This window comes from Festucalex cinctus, chromosome 11 (genome assembly GCF_051991245.1).
Source record: "Festucalex cinctus isolate MCC-2025b chromosome 11, RoL_Fcin_1.0, whole genome shotgun sequence".
Lineage (NCBI taxonomy): Eukaryota > Metazoa > Chordata > Actinopteri > Syngnathiformes > Syngnathidae > Festucalex > Festucalex cinctus.
Window position 1 is genome coordinate 4,949,342 of NC_135421.1, and position 18,158 is coordinate 4,967,499.

General features: G+C 36.9%; 1 protein-coding gene across 1 annotated transcript in view; it reads left to right on the top strand.

Annotated features, from left to right (window-relative positions):
- LOC144030720 (ephrin-B2a-like) overlaps window positions 1-17,125 on the top strand; it is a 40,137-nt gene extending 23,012 nt beyond the window's left edge. Inside the window, exons 3-5 of the mRNA XM_077537263.1 lie at window positions 7,614-7,706; window positions 11,240-11,350; window positions 14,836-17,125. Of these exons, the coding sequence (XP_077393389.1) occupies window positions 7,614-7,706; window positions 11,240-11,350; window positions 14,836-15,242 (611 nt within the window). The 3' untranslated portion in view covers window positions 15,243-17,125. The remainder of the gene's footprint in view (window positions 1-7,613; window positions 7,707-11,239; window positions 11,351-14,835) is intronic.
- The last annotated feature ends 1,033 nt before the right edge of the window (window positions 17,126-18,158 follow it).

The window sequence follows — 18,158 nt, forward strand, 5'->3', positions numbered from 1 at the left end:
ATTTCGTTACGTGCCTCATACTTTGAATAATGAGCTCATGTTTGGTGTGTTGTATAACTTTCTCGTGTGTTAGTAACTATTCATGTGGACAGCTAAGACAGTGCTTGTTAATGTGAATTAGCAATGTTGCAGCCCAGTTATTATTTAGACAAGTACATCTGTGCCATTAAGTGATACAGTACAGTACAGTAGTGAGAGAATAGTGGGCCCATATACACACACGTGTCTATAAGTGTAAAACACATTAAACAGCAGAAAGTGGCAGCGGTCCACCGCAACAATGTCTGTTTAACCAAGTTATTCTTACTATTATTATAACCAAGTTATTTTACTCTACCTTTTTCTGCGTTGATTGGGGCATCCTAAGTGGCACTAAACTACATGATGAAGTGTCTTTTGACAGTTCTCTTGTAGAGAGGAGTAGCATGATATTGCTGTTCTCGATTTAAGATCCTCAGCTTATCAAAACTGTCTATATGGTAACAATAACAATAATTATAATAAGGTCTACAAGAACTGTATGGTGTTCAGGGATGAATAGTTTTTCTCATGGAATTTTTTTTATTTTTTTTTGCTGTAGTAATAAGTAATGCCACAGCTGATGCACATTTTGAATGACAGGGTTCCTCCTATTACTTCAAAATATAAAAATATAACATTTATAGAATAAAACTACAAGTATCCCAAATGCTATAAAAGGTAATGTCACATTGGCCCCCACATTTAACTCCCCCCGCCACCAACGTCTTATTGCAGATAGAAGGATGTAAAATGAAAAGTGTAGTGTGAGAATCCATTGTAAAGAACGGTTAGGGTTTGCATTATTCAAAAATTTGGTGCCAACATTTTAACTTTTACTGCAAATGAATATCGGCTTCAAATATCGGTTATCTGCCTCCTTGACTACCGATAATCGGAATCGGTATCGGCCCTGAAAAAAGCATATCGGTCTATCTCTAATATATATATATATATATATATATACATATATATATATACATATACATATATATATATATATATATATATATATATATATATATATATATATATATATATATATATATATATATATATCCATCCATCCATTTTCTTGACCGCTTATTCCTCACAAGGGTCGCGGGGGCTGCTGGCGCCTATCTCAGCTGGCTCTGGGCAGTAGGCGGGGGACACCCTGGACTGGTTGCCAACCAATCGCAGGGCAATATATATATATATATATATATATATATATATATATATATATATATATATATATATATATATATATATATATGTATGTATGTATATATATATATATATATATATATATATATATATGTATATAATATATCGTAGTTCCTGATTATAAAATAGCAACAAGATGGCGGCCAATACTGGTATCAACCACTGCCACGAGTACCAATATCTTAAAATAGGGCTGGTATCGTATGGTATGGTATGTATTGTATGTATTATAATATATTGTATTGTAATATTGTATTTTGGTGGCGGTAGATTTCAGGAAAAATTCTCAAATGATTGAATTTGAGGCTGATATAAGATTCAACCGTTTCTCACTTCTGTTGTAAATTGTTATATTATCAAGCATATAAGTGCCAAATGTAGACCTTTAAATACCTTTTGAGTTGATTGGTAGCGTTAGTTATTAGACAGCTTTGATATTTGAAGAGACCCAACTTTGGCCTGGCCTTTTCTAAGGGTCATTGGGATCCCTGAGAGCTAAGGCGCCCCCTGTCACAGGTGATTTGCCAAAGAGCTGTGACGGGCATTAACCAGGCTGCAACCCCGGCACTGAGATGATGGCTTCACGCTCCATTGCTACCCTACGGACTGCAATTACGCTTCGTATTTAGATCAGAGCTGTCTTTGTCTCTCTTGGTTTTATCTTCCTGTAACACATCATCATTCTGTCTAGTGCTTAGTCTTCTCTCTCTGTGTGCAACACAATTTGTCTTTCTGCTTATCTGTATTTCTTGAATCCCTCATGTCTCATGGCACTGCATTTGTTCTCTTCCACTATGAGGGCCACAACGCTGTATATTTATAAAAACCACAAAATTCAACAATGAAAGCAAAATAGATTCCAGTACTCATGGAAATATTTGTCTATAACTAGTGATAGACCGATGTGGCTTTTTACAGGGCCGATGCTGATACCGATTATTTGTCGTCAAGGAGGCCGATAACTGATATTTCAAGCCGATATTCATTTGCAGTAAAAGAGAAAATAATAGCATAATATATATATATATATATATATATATATATATATATATATATTAATTTTAAACATATTAAGAATAGACAGTTTTGTTTAATTAAAAATTAACGAAAATTTTTGAAATTGTAGGGAACTTCCAGGGTCATCAGCATGTGTTAAGCTAAATTCAAAACTAAGCAAGTAAATAAATAAATATAAAGTTTTCTACTGTAAATAAAGTTTTCCAAAATTTCAAAGTAATTTCAAAATTTATTTTAATTTTTATTATTATTATTTTTTATAAAGTTTTGTGATTTCAGTGTTTGCAAATAGAAAATAAATAGTTTTCTAAAGTTTTCTACTGTAAATAAAGTTTTCCAAAGCTTCCGCGGAATTTCTTTATCATTATTATTATTATTATTATTATTATTATTATTATTATTATTTTTTTTTTTATAAATTAAAAAGTGTTGGGACTTCCCAGTGGCAGCAGTGACAAATGTATACAAAATTAAATGTATCTAATTTGGAGTTTTCGTCAGGGTCAAAAGACCTTCGCAGACAGTGAAAAATTGTCTGAATATGTATGAAATGTCTTTGCAACAAGTCAAAAGTGTCTATAAACATCTTACAAATCCTGACGAAAACACAAAATTTGCTACATTCGCAAGCATTCACTGCTCGGTGAGATTCCAGCTTTATCGGCCTTCAGATTCATAAAAAGGCCGATGCCGATATTTGTCAACATGCCAAATATCGGCACCGATAATCGGCCCGGCCGATAATCGGTCTATCCTTATCTATAATGCACAGAATTAAGCTATTTGTAGAACAAGCTCAAATTTACGGTGTTGAATGTGGTTTTCTGTCCAGTGTCAAGTAATTAGCAGTGTTGTCTCACAGCTTCTCTAGTGAGAAAAATGCAATTACATTTTAAATGTTAGCTTAACTGCCTCAATTAGCTCAGGCAGTAAACACTCTCTAAGCTATCTGCAACATCGGAGTTCTTTCACTTGAACACATTAGGCATTTAAAATGACATCTCACAATTGACTGTCTAGTTAAAACACTGCTTTTTCCACTCTTTCAGTTAAACAAATGCAAGAAAATGAAGCTCAAGATGTTAAATCAAGTTCAGCAGGGCGAAGGTAGCGAGTGAAATCAAGATTTTATGTTGTTGTTAGTTTTACAGGCGCCTAACAAAGAAAGCAGTGATGGGAAATTCAGTTCTTTGAATCAATAGAATTAGTTCATATAAAAGATTTGTTCAACGAATCATTCACCCTCACCTCCTTTTTGGTTGTACTGCATGTGGGCGCATAACAAAAAATGAAAAATGAAATGACAATTTTAGAGCCGTTTTATTTTTTATTTTATTTTTTTTATTTTTTATTTTTTTACTGATGACCTCTCCTTCTGGCTTCTCTCCTTTTTTTCCACAATTGTGTGCGTGTGTGAATGCATGTGTATAATTTCCAACCACTAAACCTCCAACCACGTTGGAAGTTTAAAAAAAAAGCACATTCTTCAGAGTTCCTCCTCATCTATCACCAGTTGCCTGCAAAACATAGCAGACTAGTGGTTTTCTATTTTTTATCTTCTCTTTTCTGCATTCTCCTGTCCTTCATCTTGTCCTTCCTGTTCATAAATCAACTTGGGATTATTTTTTGCATGAACCAGGTCCTCTTTTCCAATGATATACCTCAGCAATGAGGATTCCAGCCTGAGCCCATTCAACAACCACATTATGTATATCCAAGTCTGGCCTGTCTGGCACAACAAATGTTTTACTCTACATCAGGGATGTCCAAACTTTTTCATTTGAGGGCCACATACAGAAAATCAGAAGGACGCAAGGGCCACATAATGTTATGAAGAGAAATTGTGTTTAGTCCTAAAAATTGTACAAATAATTTATTTGTGCTTTTGCATATTTAGAAAAATGCTACAGTATATAAACCAATTTATTTGTAATATAGCAGTAGGGTTATTATAGTTTTGGAATTTTAGTTTTCAGGGTGGTTCTGTTAGTTTTATTAGTTTAGTTCTTTAAAAATGCTTAGTTTTAGTTTAGTTTGTTAGTTTCAGTATTAGTATTAGGGTTATTTTTTTAAATGTGTATTACTTGTGCGTGATATTTAAAAAAAAACAGCATGGGAGCAATGTCATCTTTTGGTAATTTTCTATTGGCTGCTGCGAGATGACGTCACTTCTGTGTGACATACTTTCAAATGTCATTATTCGGGTTTATATCAAAATAAATCTACTAAAAATCACATTTAAAATCATCCCCAAAGGCTCATGCATTAAATTAATTACCAAAGACTAAACGAAGGACAAGTACAGGACTGTCTCAGAAAATTAGAATATTATGATAAAGTCCATTATTTTCTGTAATGCAATTAAATAAGCAAAAATGCCATACATTCTGCATTCATTACAAATCAACTGAAATATTGCAAGCCTTTTCATTATTTTAATATTGCTGATTATGGCTTACAGTTGAAGAAAACTCAAATATCCTATCTCAAAATATTAGAATATTTCCTCAGACCAAGTAAAAAAAAAAAGCCATAATCAGCAATATTAAAACAATAAAAGGCTTGCAATATTTCAGTTGATTTGTAATGAATCCAGAATGTATGGCATTTTTGCTTATTTAATTGTATTACAGAAAATAATGGGCTTCATCACAATATTCTAATTTTCTGAGACAATCCTGTATAGTTAGTTTTAGTTACTTTTGTAAACATAAAATGTAGTTTCAGTTAGTTTTCGTTTTATAAAAAGCATTTTCGTTTTTATTTTATTTCGGTAACAATAAAGTTTTTTGAATTTTAGTTTTAGGTTTTTCATTAGTTTTAGTTAAAACTGAAATAACCTTTAATGGCACTGATACGCTCCCTTCTTACTTTGACCATCTCCAAACATTTTTGTTTTGTTTATTTCATTTGAACTGAGTCAAATGCCATTTTTATGTCACGGGCCACTGAAAAATGGACGGCGGGCCGCAAATGGCCCCCGGGCCGTAGTTTGGACACCACTGCTCTACATGTAACATGGCCAAAGAAATGTAAAATTAACTCAAATTGAAGTCCTTTTTCCTGCCATTTTAGACTTATTTTGGTTCTGACTGTGTAATTAAACCCAAAGTACTCTTTCTGCTCAATTGCTGCCTTGCACCTGTCTGCACAAATGGGCCATGCCATAAACACAACTGTAAAAACATGCCCTCATGGTGTTAGTCACTCACAAGTCAACATGTTGAGTAATGACATCCAACGGGGTTGTTAAATTCCTGCGTGTTGTGTTAACTGGTTTATAAAGCGCACGCAATCACAGAAGCACAAGCTTCGTCTGTAATGTGCTTTCCGGCCACTACTAGAAAGACACAGGTCAGCTAGTGAGAGAGGCTTGGGGTAAGAAGACGAAGAATGGAAGGAGGGAGGGAGTCCTTGTTAACATGCTCTTTGTGTCTGCTCCCATCATAGCAAGGGGGATCCAGATTAAAATAGTAGCAGAGAGAATAAAAACAAAGACCACAAGGGCAAATGGAGAAAGAGAAAACTAAGCCATTTGTTTATTTTGAAATCAGCCTGGATCAGTATCTTTCGGTTCTGTCGTGTAATGCGCTTGTAAGAACATCTTCAGGGAAAATAGCATTAACGGGAGTGGAACATTCGCGATACAGAGGGGTGACAAGCAAAAAAAGGGTTTCATAAAGGTGGGGTGTTGTTCATAGGAGGGGAAGGGAAATGAAATCTTGGAGTAGAAGCAGAGGAAGGGAGGGGTCCGAGGATGGTGGAGGCAGATGTAGTGAATGCGGGCCACTGCGCTCTGGCAGGAAGCCAAGCCGCTAAGCCCTGGCAGCTCGTTAGCCTCTATGTTACTGACCTGATAGACCACAAGCCATACTCCCCACCCTCGCCTCGCTCTCCTTCTTCCCCGTTTTACTCAAACCATCAACCAACTGCAGTCCTACTTAGCAGCCACTAGGGACAGTATACTACAAATACACAACAGACAGACCTCACGGTCTTGAAACCAAAAAAAAAAATCTGACAATTTTTCTCTCTGTGAAACAAACACTAAAGGACAAAGTATTATAAAACAGTCCACTATTCTGCCTGTAATTTACATATTTATTGATATAAGTTTTATTTATTCATTATATATTTTATTAATCGGCTATCAGAATTTTATTCAGTCAAATCTTGAAATTGGCATCGGTTTCAAAAAATCCACATTGGTCAGTCCCTCATACCAATGGATTTTTAGGCATTGTATTTAAAACAGTGGTGTCCAAACGACGGCCCGGGGGCCATTTGCGGCCCACCGTCCATTTTTCAGTGGCCAGCGACATATGCTAAAATTGGCATTTGACTCAGTTCAAATGAAATAAACAAAACAAAAATGTTTGGAGATGGTCAAAGTAAGAAAGAAGGGTATCAGTGCCATTAAAGGTTATTTCAGTTAACTAAAACTAATGAAAAACCTAAAACTAAAATTCAAAAAACTTTATTGTTACCAAAATAAAATAAAAACGAAAATACTTTAAAAAAAAACTAAAACTAACTGAAACTACATTTTATGTTTACAAAACTAACTAAAACTATTCATGTCCTTCGTTTAGTCTTTGGAAATTAATTTAATGCATGAGCCTTTGGGGATGATTTTAAATGTGATTTTTAGTAGATTTATTTTGATATAAACCGGAATAATGATGTTTGAAAGTATGCCACACAGAAGTGACGTCATCTCGCAGCAGCTAATAGAAAAGCACCTTCAGATGACGTCGCTCCCATGGTGTTTTTTAAATATTGTGCACAAGCAATACACATTAAAAAAAATACTAAGACTAAAATTAACAAACTAAACTAAAATTAAGCATTTTTTAAAGACCTAAACTAATAAAAATTCAAAAACTATAATAACCCTACTTCCATATAACAAATAAATTGGTTTATATACTGCAGCATTTTTCTAAATATGCAAAAGCACAAATAAATTATTTGTACAATTTTTAGGACTAAACACAATTTCTCTTCATAACATTATGTGGCCCTTGCGTCCTTCTGATTTTCTGTATGTGGCCCTCAAATGAAAAAGTTTGGACACTCCTGATTTAAAGACTTATTTTTCAAAACACACCAACTTATTGTTGCTAGTGTTTTTTTAATTTTATATTTCCTCTACTCTAATCATGCTCATTAAGGGACGATCAACAGTTTTAAGGTATTCCGGGCACAAATGCTAAAGTTAATTGCCTCATTTTGTGCCACATTGGAATGATTTCATATCTTTCCTAATTTTTCCTCAACTGGCTGTTTTCCCCAAGCTAAGGCTACTAAGAACACTTGGAACAATTTTTCATCATTCTAACCTTCTTCCCATCTCTCTTATGCTGTAGCTACTTCAAATGGCACGATGGAGGGCATCGACAACCAGGAGGGCGGAGTATGTAAGACCAAGTCCATGAAGATGATCATGAAAGTGGGACAAAGTGAGTAGATGTAAATGAAACTGTCACAACAAAGTGCTCGTTCGATATGAACATTTGTGCAACGATGTAATGTCTTGATCAGGCCACACGAGGTAGTAGATTACAAAGAGTCGTCGTCTCTGTGACGGCTGAGCTGCGGAGGAAGAGAAAGCACATTCAAACAATTAAGCGTGCATTAGAAGCGTCTGCACTTTTGAACATGTAATTGTAATCTTTGTGTTGAGGCACACAAATTGTTACCAAAAGCACCACACGTTAGCACAAATTTAAAACCAAATCGTAGTCTTAATTATTTATCCATCAGTTTCCTAAATGACTTTTCACTTTCTTCAGCTTTGTTGTTGAAAATAGCTTGAAGTCAAGGTTTTAAATTAAAGTACCAGTGATGCTCGACTTATGGAGTTCCATTCTATTAAACTTTGTAACCTGATAAGTTGAAAAACACAACCTAGCCTCGATCACTAATTTATGCTCAAGCAGCAGCAAGGTCATAAATATAGTAAATATCTGTATAAAAACACCTCTAGGCCATAAATATGAAATAAAATGAAGAACAGTCGAAAAGAAAAGAAAAATCCTGAAGCCTGTATCTCACTGATGTTGATTCCTGGTCAGGGTGTGTTCAAGGTGGTAACGCTTGCTAATCCTAACCGCTTGATGAATCAGATTAATTTTGAATTAAAAAATAATAATAATCATTGCTGTTGCTATTTTATTAAGCTAAGATAAACTATTCATTTATTTAAACTTTATTTAACCAGCTAAGGAAATTGAGAACAGATTATAATTTACAATGTCACTTGGCTGCAGACAGAGCAAAATAAGGCTACAATAAAAGTACAAATTAACAAGTAAAATAAAATTAAAAAAAATACATACACATATACAATCAAAATAAACAATAGCGCCCTTCACATTGGCACTTCACATACAGACACACACACTCTGAAAATGGATTGGTTAAAAAAAATAAAAAAATGCCAATCTAGTAGGTTAAGCTTATATTGGCTTGATTAACCAATAGATTGGCCAGGCATTGACCATTCCATGTGGTTACGGATATAATTTTATTGGTTATCCAAACCACCAGTAAAATTTGTTACAATAGAAAGTTGAGATAGATCACTGAGAAATATATTTATTGTATCAATTTATTGTATTCTAAATGTATTTATTAATTAATCTAAGTGATTAGAATACATTATAATTAATATTAAAATATAGTTAAAGGCACGGTCTTCTGTTTTCACTCAAGAAAATGTACTATATAAATACAGGATTTTTACCCATGAACTCCTTGTCAGGCTACAGGTGTACACCTCTGGGCTTCTGTTAATGTGTGGTGGTGATTTTCTCCTAACCCCTAGCCTGTATTTTGCTATTTTGTGTTTGTTTTTTTTACACAGCGGGTCATTTCTGTGGACAGACAATTGTTTGCCCCTCCGGCCAGTCGCAGAGCGGGGGGTGGAGGGGTGTGTGTCGCAGACGGGGCCGGGCGAATTTGTCGGCTGTGTGACGACACTCCCGCGGCAACTTGACAGCACGCACGGATTTTTTTCACTCACTCACTCACTCACTCACTCACTCACTCACTCACTCACTCACTCACTCACTCACTCACTCACTCACTCACACAAGCTTACATGTGACAGATTTTTTTTCACTCACTCACTCACTCACTCACTCGAGTAAGTGAAAAAAAAAATCAGTTTGTGCTGTCAAGTTGCCGCGGGAGTGACGTCATGCAGCCGACAAATTCGCCCGGCCCCGTCTGCGACACGCCCCCCGCCACCCCACGCTCTGCGATTGGCTGGAGGGGTAGCCATCTGTCTGTCCACAGAAACGTCCCGCTGTTGACAAAGCAAACACAAAATGGCAAAATACAGGCGGTGCTTGGGTTTGAAAAAAATCACCACCACACACTAACAGAAGCCCAGAGGTGTAGATTGAGAAGGAGTTCATGGGTTAAAAATCCTGTATTTATATAGTGCATTTTCATGAGTGAAAATGGAAGACCGTGCCTTTAAAAATGGAAATGTGTGTCTAGATAGATCACCAGTTGTGACCAGCTTTGTGGCCTAGTGGTAGAGTGTCTACACTGCGAGTGAGAGGGTGTGGTTTCAATCCTTGGTGGGGTCATTCCAAAGATTATAAAAATGGGACTCGTTTGGCTCCCTGCTCCACACTCAGCATGAAAGGTTGGAAATGGGGGGGTTAGATCACCATATGATTCCCATATGGCCCCTGCTGCTGCTTACTGCTCTCTCAGCGTGTGGGTCAAATGTGGAGAACGGGTTTTGCCCCGCTTAGGTGGGTGTGACAATCAGTGGTACTCTTTTTATTTTTTATTTTTTTTATTTATTTATTTATTTATTTTTTATTTTTTTTTCTTCCCCGGGAATCACATGACCTGCGGGATTCCTGAAAAAATGTCAGCCTCTAACACAGATTCTTGGTCAGAATGGCGAATTTGTATCGGTTGGCCCAATCACCAATATATATTGGTTGAAAACGCCTACCATTCTACAGTGGTTGTTTTAACCAAAGGATCTGTCGGACACATAACTACCAGCTAGATTGGCCAAATTTAACAGTTTTTTTTTTTTTTTTTGGTAGATTTGACCAATCTGTTTTTAGAGTTCAGGGGGTACAAAATCTTATTCATTCTCCATGCTGACGTTGTTTGAAGTTGATAGATACAAGCAGAGCATGATTGAAATCTCCTACCATCCATCCATCAATTTAATAAAAAATGATTGGTACAAATGACTAATAAAAGCATACAAAGTATAACAGCTTCACACAGTTAAGTTAGTAGCACTTTTTGTAAAACTTGGAGTACTGTGTACTTTGATTATTTTGAACGTTCAGTGTTGTTTTTTGTGCACTTTCTGAAATGCCAGAAGATGACATCAAAGCACTGTCTAAATAGGAACTCTTTTCAAGGATGTTGAATTGACACAGCTCGAGCTAAATTTAGCCTGGATTATTAGTGTAATTTACAGAGAGTATTCACCATGGCTAATGTTTTAAAATGAGTTTGAAATTATATTTAATGGCTTTGGAAATATAGTTGGTGATGTGTTTAAGGTTTAAACTACTTCATACAATATGCACAATTACAACCTTTTGTGGGAGTGGTGAGCGTCAATTACTGATGATTTATTGCTATTCACAGCATTCGATATCTGGCGCCTACTAGTGTTTAATAATAAGCAATCCAATGACAGACTATACTTGGAACTTGGAAGAAGACACAGGTGAAACCAAACGTAGGGAAGCAGGCTAAACAAAGGATGGTATTTAAAAAAAAAAAAAAGAAAGAAAAAAAAAATTGCCATCTATGGATCATGTCGTGTCTTCAATGAATCTAACGTGCATGTTTTGTGAGGTCAATTTCTCGTTTATACTGCTGTGCTCCAGGATCCTGGAGTGGTGGTTTTCATCCCTCATTATTGTGAAATGAACAAATTTTGTTGTCAATTTTTCAGATCTGTCCTGAAAACTCAAAAACATATCCTGTGTTTTCTCAGATCCTGCTGATCCTATTTCATCCAAAGACAAACCCACCAGGATTCCCTACTCTCCTAAGAACCCAGACAGCAAGGACAACCACAAAACTAATGAAGTGCTAGAGAAGCCAGGTGAGCTGCCATTTGAAATCATGTGAAAACGGGAACTGATTGATTGGAGAATTTATTGAAATAATTTCGGTTTACAAAGGAAGTGCTAGAAAGAAAGGACACTAATTAATCATTCTGTAATTGAATGTTAGCCATTAACGTGACCGGCATCTCTGGCATCTTCACTCTCAAGGACTTTAAAGTCATCATTATGCTGGTCCATTCCATATAATCCATCATTTAAGTGACATTTTCAGGAAAATGAACTGTGCCATCTTTTCAACCCCGCTACATTCTTGTAACACATACTTTTTGAATAAAAGCAAAACTAGCGTATCCACATGCATGCATGACATTTCTTCTGAACTTCATTTAAAAATCTATAAGAAGGCTTTGCTTTAACTACATCATAAAATATCCTGTGCTATAAAAAAAGAAAGAAATCCCCCTCCATGTCAGCTGCTAGTAGCATATGGGCATTAGAACGGAGTGTATGAGGCAGTATAATCTCCTTGTTCAACAGCAGAAGGGTCCTTGCTTTTGGGCTGCCTGCCATCTTGTATCAAATCTTACCTCAGTACTATCGCACACAGATCACTTTTAGGCTTCAAGAGAACAGCAGAAAACATGGACACCAGGCAGCACCTGAGCACACCAAGCTTTCAATACTGGATGTAAACCATTTTTATTAGTGATGCACGATAATATCGGTGGCCGATAATTATATTAATAATAATTATTTTGACGTCAAACAGATAAACCAGATAATAGAGAAATCTGACGATAATTATCGGCAATTTGATTTCATACAGATAAACCAGATAATAAAGAAATCCATCAATAATTATAGACATGCCACGTTGGTCCATCTGTTGTTTGTGGGTCATATCAATAAAATTCAGCTTCATGAAACATTGTGCAAAGTTTATACAATGTTTCAATGTATTTGTTAGACTTATAGTAGCACTTGAAAGCATATTTGTATTCAAATTAATTTAGCAAACAATTATCGGATTACTTATCGGTTATCGACATCGGCACCTCTAAATTATTGGTTCATCGGTATCGGTTGAAAATAGGATTATCGTGCATCCCTAATTTTTATCATTTAGAGGCTCATAAAGGAGGAAATTTATATTTTTTTTCTACCCTCTTAAAATTCAAGCATCTAAGTGCCATTTTCCTCATCGACCACAACTATAGATTTTGGTTCTATCAAATACAGATTTAATTGGTTCTGTAAACCTTTTGTAAACCAAAACGTTCATAAACCGAGGTAATGTTTCCCATCGGAATGAATGGAAAAGCAACTATTAATCCTTTCCAGCCCCATAATTAAAGTAAAAGTAATTACCAGAGTGTGGTTAAAAATATAATGTAATGCAATATAGAAATAAGTGAAAACACACTATTACAATATATATATATATATATATATATATATATATATATATATATATATATATATATATAAAATAAATTATAAAGAATTAAAACACTTAAAAAAATATATCAATACATTCATTTTCCAAACTACTTATGCAACCTCACTATCCCAGATGTCTCTGTAGAGCAGGGGTGTCAAACATACGGCCCACGGGCCGGATCATGCCCGCAAAGGGGTTTAATCCGGCCCGCGAGGCGACTTTGTAAAGTTAAAAAAAATTGTAACGTTGGACCAATTAATCAGCCAGCCCCAATCACCTATATAAATTTGTAATCTCACAAGCAGTCCTCAAATGAGTAATGTAACTTGTACACGGAATCGCCGTGGAAGTCATTATTTAACAAACAACTTAAAGTTATGGTTCGTTTAAAAAAATATGTTTGTTTGTTTGTTTGTTTTTTTTATCATAGACGTTTTAGCGGTGGAGGGCGATGTCATGCTCATCCTCGCACACATTTGGGATGTAACGATATCCAAACATCACAATACGATATTATCACGATATGAAGGTCACGATATGATAATTATCACGATATGGGTGTGTGTGTGTGTGTGTGTGTGTGTGTGTGGGGTGTGTGTGTGTGTGTGTGTGTGTGTGTGTGTTTGGGGGGGATTTTAAAAAAGGTCACAATATTGTAAAAAAAAAAAAAAAAAAAAAAGATTGTAATATTGTAAAAGAAAAAAGGGCTCATACTAAAAAACCACAATATTGTGCTTTTGTACATAACAGCAATGCATATAAACCACCTAAAATCACCTAGATCATCCAGAGTGTGCTAGAACTGCATAAATGGAAATCAACTTGACAATTTTAACAGCTGTGTTCCCTTTAAACATTGTGAACATGACGACGATATTGTGGCAGTTTTAATATCACGGTATCAAGATATTGCCCTTATCGTTACATCCCTAGCACACATAGTGTTGTGTTAGCGAAATTGGGATGGAAACTAAAAAAGAACAGTGCACATACTCGCACGTGCACCATGCACAAGCTTGTCCACAGAGGTTGCAGTTCCACTTTAGGCCAGAGGTGGCAGTCGCACACGCAGGACATCACTGATTTGTGATTGGATGATTAGAGATACAGATGCCTCCCAATCCAACGGATTTCCTCTTTCTTGTTTTCAGTTTACAGCAATGCGTTAAGCACATTGCCAATGATAGTTACTCAGCATGACAAGAAGCATAACATAGATCCATCTGCGTATACACTAAATAGAGGTAATTTCTCAATTAAAATTTTGTGCGTAACGCCAATTGTTTGTAAACAGGGATGTTCGTAAATTGAGGTTCCTCTGTGCATATTAAGCTTGTTCTAGTTTCTAAGGTCTTCACAGGCTGGATGCAAATGGCGACCATTTAAATCTGACCTTTATAGAAAAGCCTTCAATATAAGAATTCTTACTCTCTTTGTCGTACTCTTAGTCACCATGCTGGCCCTTTGGAGCATTAATGTTGAAATATATAAGGGCTTCAGTACTTTTGGGAATTTCAAACATCGACAAGACTTGACCAAAGCAACACTATTCACTAGGGATAGGCGAGCACTGATACCAGGTATCGGTATTGGGACAATACCCGGCCTTATTTCTAGAAGAAGAGAAGCCGATAGGACCTAGCAATGAGAAATTAGAAGGCTAGAAAATTACCATTCATTTCATGCCATTAAGGAAAATGCATAAATGGATAGTATAATATATTGGGATCTATAGGTCTTTCATTGTTTTTTTTGTTATTTTTGGGGGGGGTTGTATCAAAAGTACAAGTAGTATCAGCGCTTGGTATTGGTATCAGTAACAATAGTTGAGTATTCATACTGCCATCGGTCTGAAAAATGTGGTATCAAACATCCTTGCGATTCACAATTCTATTCTATTTGGTGAACAAAACAATCTTGAATGTTCTTAAATTTCATCTCAGTTTGAAGAGTTTTCGTTTTTGCCATGGCACATTTGGATTCCAAAACATGAAAACACAAAGCAAAATGGTGATAAGACATATGATAGACACAAAACTGTCATTTCGACCCTCATCCTTCTCTTTCCCTGTGTGTCAGGTGCCGCATCCAGAGAAAGCGATGCAAACAACACGGGCGGGAAGTCGTCCAATATCATCGGTTCCGGGGTGGCCATCTTTGTCAGCATTGCCTCAGGCAGTGTCATCTTTATCATCATCATCATCATGCTAGTGCTGCTGTTGCTCAAGTACCGGCGGCGTCACCGCAAGCACTCGCCACAGCACGCAGCTACGTTGTCTCTGAGCACTCTGGCCACGCCTAAGCGAAGCGGCAGCGGCGGCAACAATAATGGCTCCGAGCCCAGCGACATCATCATCCCGCTCAGGACTGCTGACAGCGTCTTTTGCCCCCACTACGAGAAGGTCAGTGGCGATTACGGCCACCCGGTCTACATAGTCCAAGAGATGCCGCCACAGAGCCCTGCCAACATCTATTACAAAGTCTGAAGAGGACCGTTTAAAAACATGAGACATACTGGATCACTCCCAGGGTAGAGAGGGGCAGGTTCATGGTTTCAGCTGGCACAGCCTCCATGCCTACAGACAAACTCCCTCACACTTTTTCTCTCATTCTGCCAACTCCTCTCCTCTGAAACTGTCAGAAATACTTTCGTTGTCAACATTAGATTAAACCTACTTCCTCTGGTATGTTCACTAGGATTGGCAGAGGCTTGCTGCTACTTTCTGTGGCTTCAGGGAGAGGAGGAAGAATTGAGAGTATCTTTGCCCAATCTTTTTTTCCCCTTTTCTGGTTTGTGCACAAGTAGCTCACATGTTAGGGAGCTTGGTATGTGAGGTCAGAGAGGTTAGAGAGATGCAAGTCTTACTTTTCTTTAGCTGTGAGAGGAAGGGCAGACGGCATTATGGACAAGAAGAGGCTTGTTTGACCTCATCATAGAGACTACCGCTTGGGAAAAATAGAAAATGAGCAAAAGATTTGAACCCAGAGGAAAGGTAACAGAGAGGATGAACATGAACTCACAAAGTGGCTGCCCTCCGCTGATGTTCACTGGCTTGAATGACTATTTGGATTCCCCAGGCAAACAAAGAAACGGGGATAGATTTTTGCACCCATCCTCTCTGGGACTTTTTTGACTGACTAGCAGATATCACCCAAACACCCCGTCAGCCACACGTATGCCCACCCACTACTACGCACATCCATCAATGCCAACTGTTTTGCTTTTTGTTGCAGATTCCACCACTTGTCCTCATTCGTCGATCTTTTCACCAAATCCTACTTTCATGCTACTTGAAGGTTGTATCCAATGTGTATCCCATCATGTGTCAAAACATGTTGCATTCAATCACATATGGCTTTCATATCCTGGTGTAGCTGTGTGCACATAGGGGTTTATTTCATCCTTGAGCACATCATTTTGTATGTAACATTCAAACACAAGTGAGAGTAGCAAGTGTGTTCAAGATAGAGGATGGTTGTGATGGTTGTATGTGTCTCTTCAAAGACATGCCTGAAGAGTGGAGGTGCTTTATTACGGAAGCGTAGAGCTGCCAATGTGGAGTAAACATTTTTGGCTGGCGAGTATGTTCGAAAATACTCGCAAATATGTTTGAACACACTCGCAAATACGTTCGAACATACTTGCAAATATATTTGAACATACAAATACGTTCAAACATAATATGTTTGAACATAATCGCAAATATGTTTGAACATACTCGCAAATATGTTCGAACGTACAAGTAGGGTACATGCTACAAAGTTAGAATACCTTCCCATAATGCCCCAGGGTATTATTGGCGCATGCACGAGTGAAAACAAAACCCAATTTTTTAGGCATTTGGGCCACATTACCAATTCATTAGAAAACTAAGCAGACAAAAAATAGTGTTCATTCATAACTTTTACGATTTATTTTGTCTGCCGTGCATGATTTAGGTTTGTCATTTTTCGCCCCATAATGCAATGGGGTATTACGCTTGCGAATAACCCGTGGCATTATGGGAAGTTATTCTAACTTTGTAGCATGTAGCCAACACGAACGTTCGAACATATTTGCGAGTATGTTCGAACATACTTGCGAGTATGTTCGAACATATTTGCGAGTATGTTCAAACATACTTGCCAGCCAAAAATATTTACTCCACATTGGCAGCTCTACGCTTCCATACTTTATAAACAAAGAGCAGCACTTTTAACCCCGTTTTGGTACCTGCATTCTTCATTGCAGTCTAGAGATAGACGGTGACAATGAGAGATTGGAAATAAGCTGTATCCTCGCAGTGTTAATAGTAACGACTAACCTCGGCTCCTCAAAACCTGAGCTTTAAATGGGAAATTGTTTAGGGCAATAAAGAAATCCAATTTGCCTTAGTGTCTTTTTTTGTGACATCAGTTGAAGAAAGGTCAAGATACAACAGAGGCTAGCATAGCTGCGTGAAACAGCTCTAGGTACTGTACCGTTTACCCTAAACTTCTGAGGACAGGGCATCTCGAACCCAAATCAGCATGGCCAGTGCTCACTCCCCCCCCCCTCTAAAGCAGGGACATACCCATCCATTGTCACTGTTTCTTCATCTTCAAGTCTTGGGGCTTTAAAATTATGTTATACTAAGTCCAGTGCATCACAAAGAAGTGAAATGAAAAATATAAAAATAGAGATTTTATTTATGATAGACACAGAGCACAGACAGGTGTTGACATGGCAAGAGGTGATAATATATATGTGCACATTATGCAACTTAGATATTTTATTATTTGATATGCTTCAATTCCTGCAATTTCACGAGATCTCCAGGGGAAGCAGGGCCAGGTGAGTGAATCGGGACCCTTGGCTCTTATAGAGCAGAGTAGCTGTGTCTCTCTAACTCGCTCACTGTAGCATATACTGTACAGTATGTCATAAACACCCAGTGCCCCTAATTTCTTCTCACACATCCTTCATGTCGTTTTTTGCATGGTTTGTGACTGTTCAAGTTTATATTTCAGTGATTTCACAAGTCTTCAGCTTACGATCGTATCTGTTTTCTGAGTATATTGCGCCCCATCTTCCTCATGAATCATCAAATTTCACCGAAAAGCCAAGCCTAGTATAATGAGGTTTGTACCTCTAAGAGGCTACAAAATCAGCATATATGCAATTGTTATTTATTTTTGTAATCAATTCTGATAAATAAATAAATACATTATATATATATATATATATATATATATATATATATATATATATATATATATATATATATATATACACACACACACACACATTATAGACACATATAGACACCTATGGGAAGTGTTCTTAACCACTGAAAGAGTTACAAATGACATACTGTCCAACAACAAAGTGTGTCAAACAAGCCTGCTGTTAGTTTTATTCCCTGCATATTATTTCAACAATT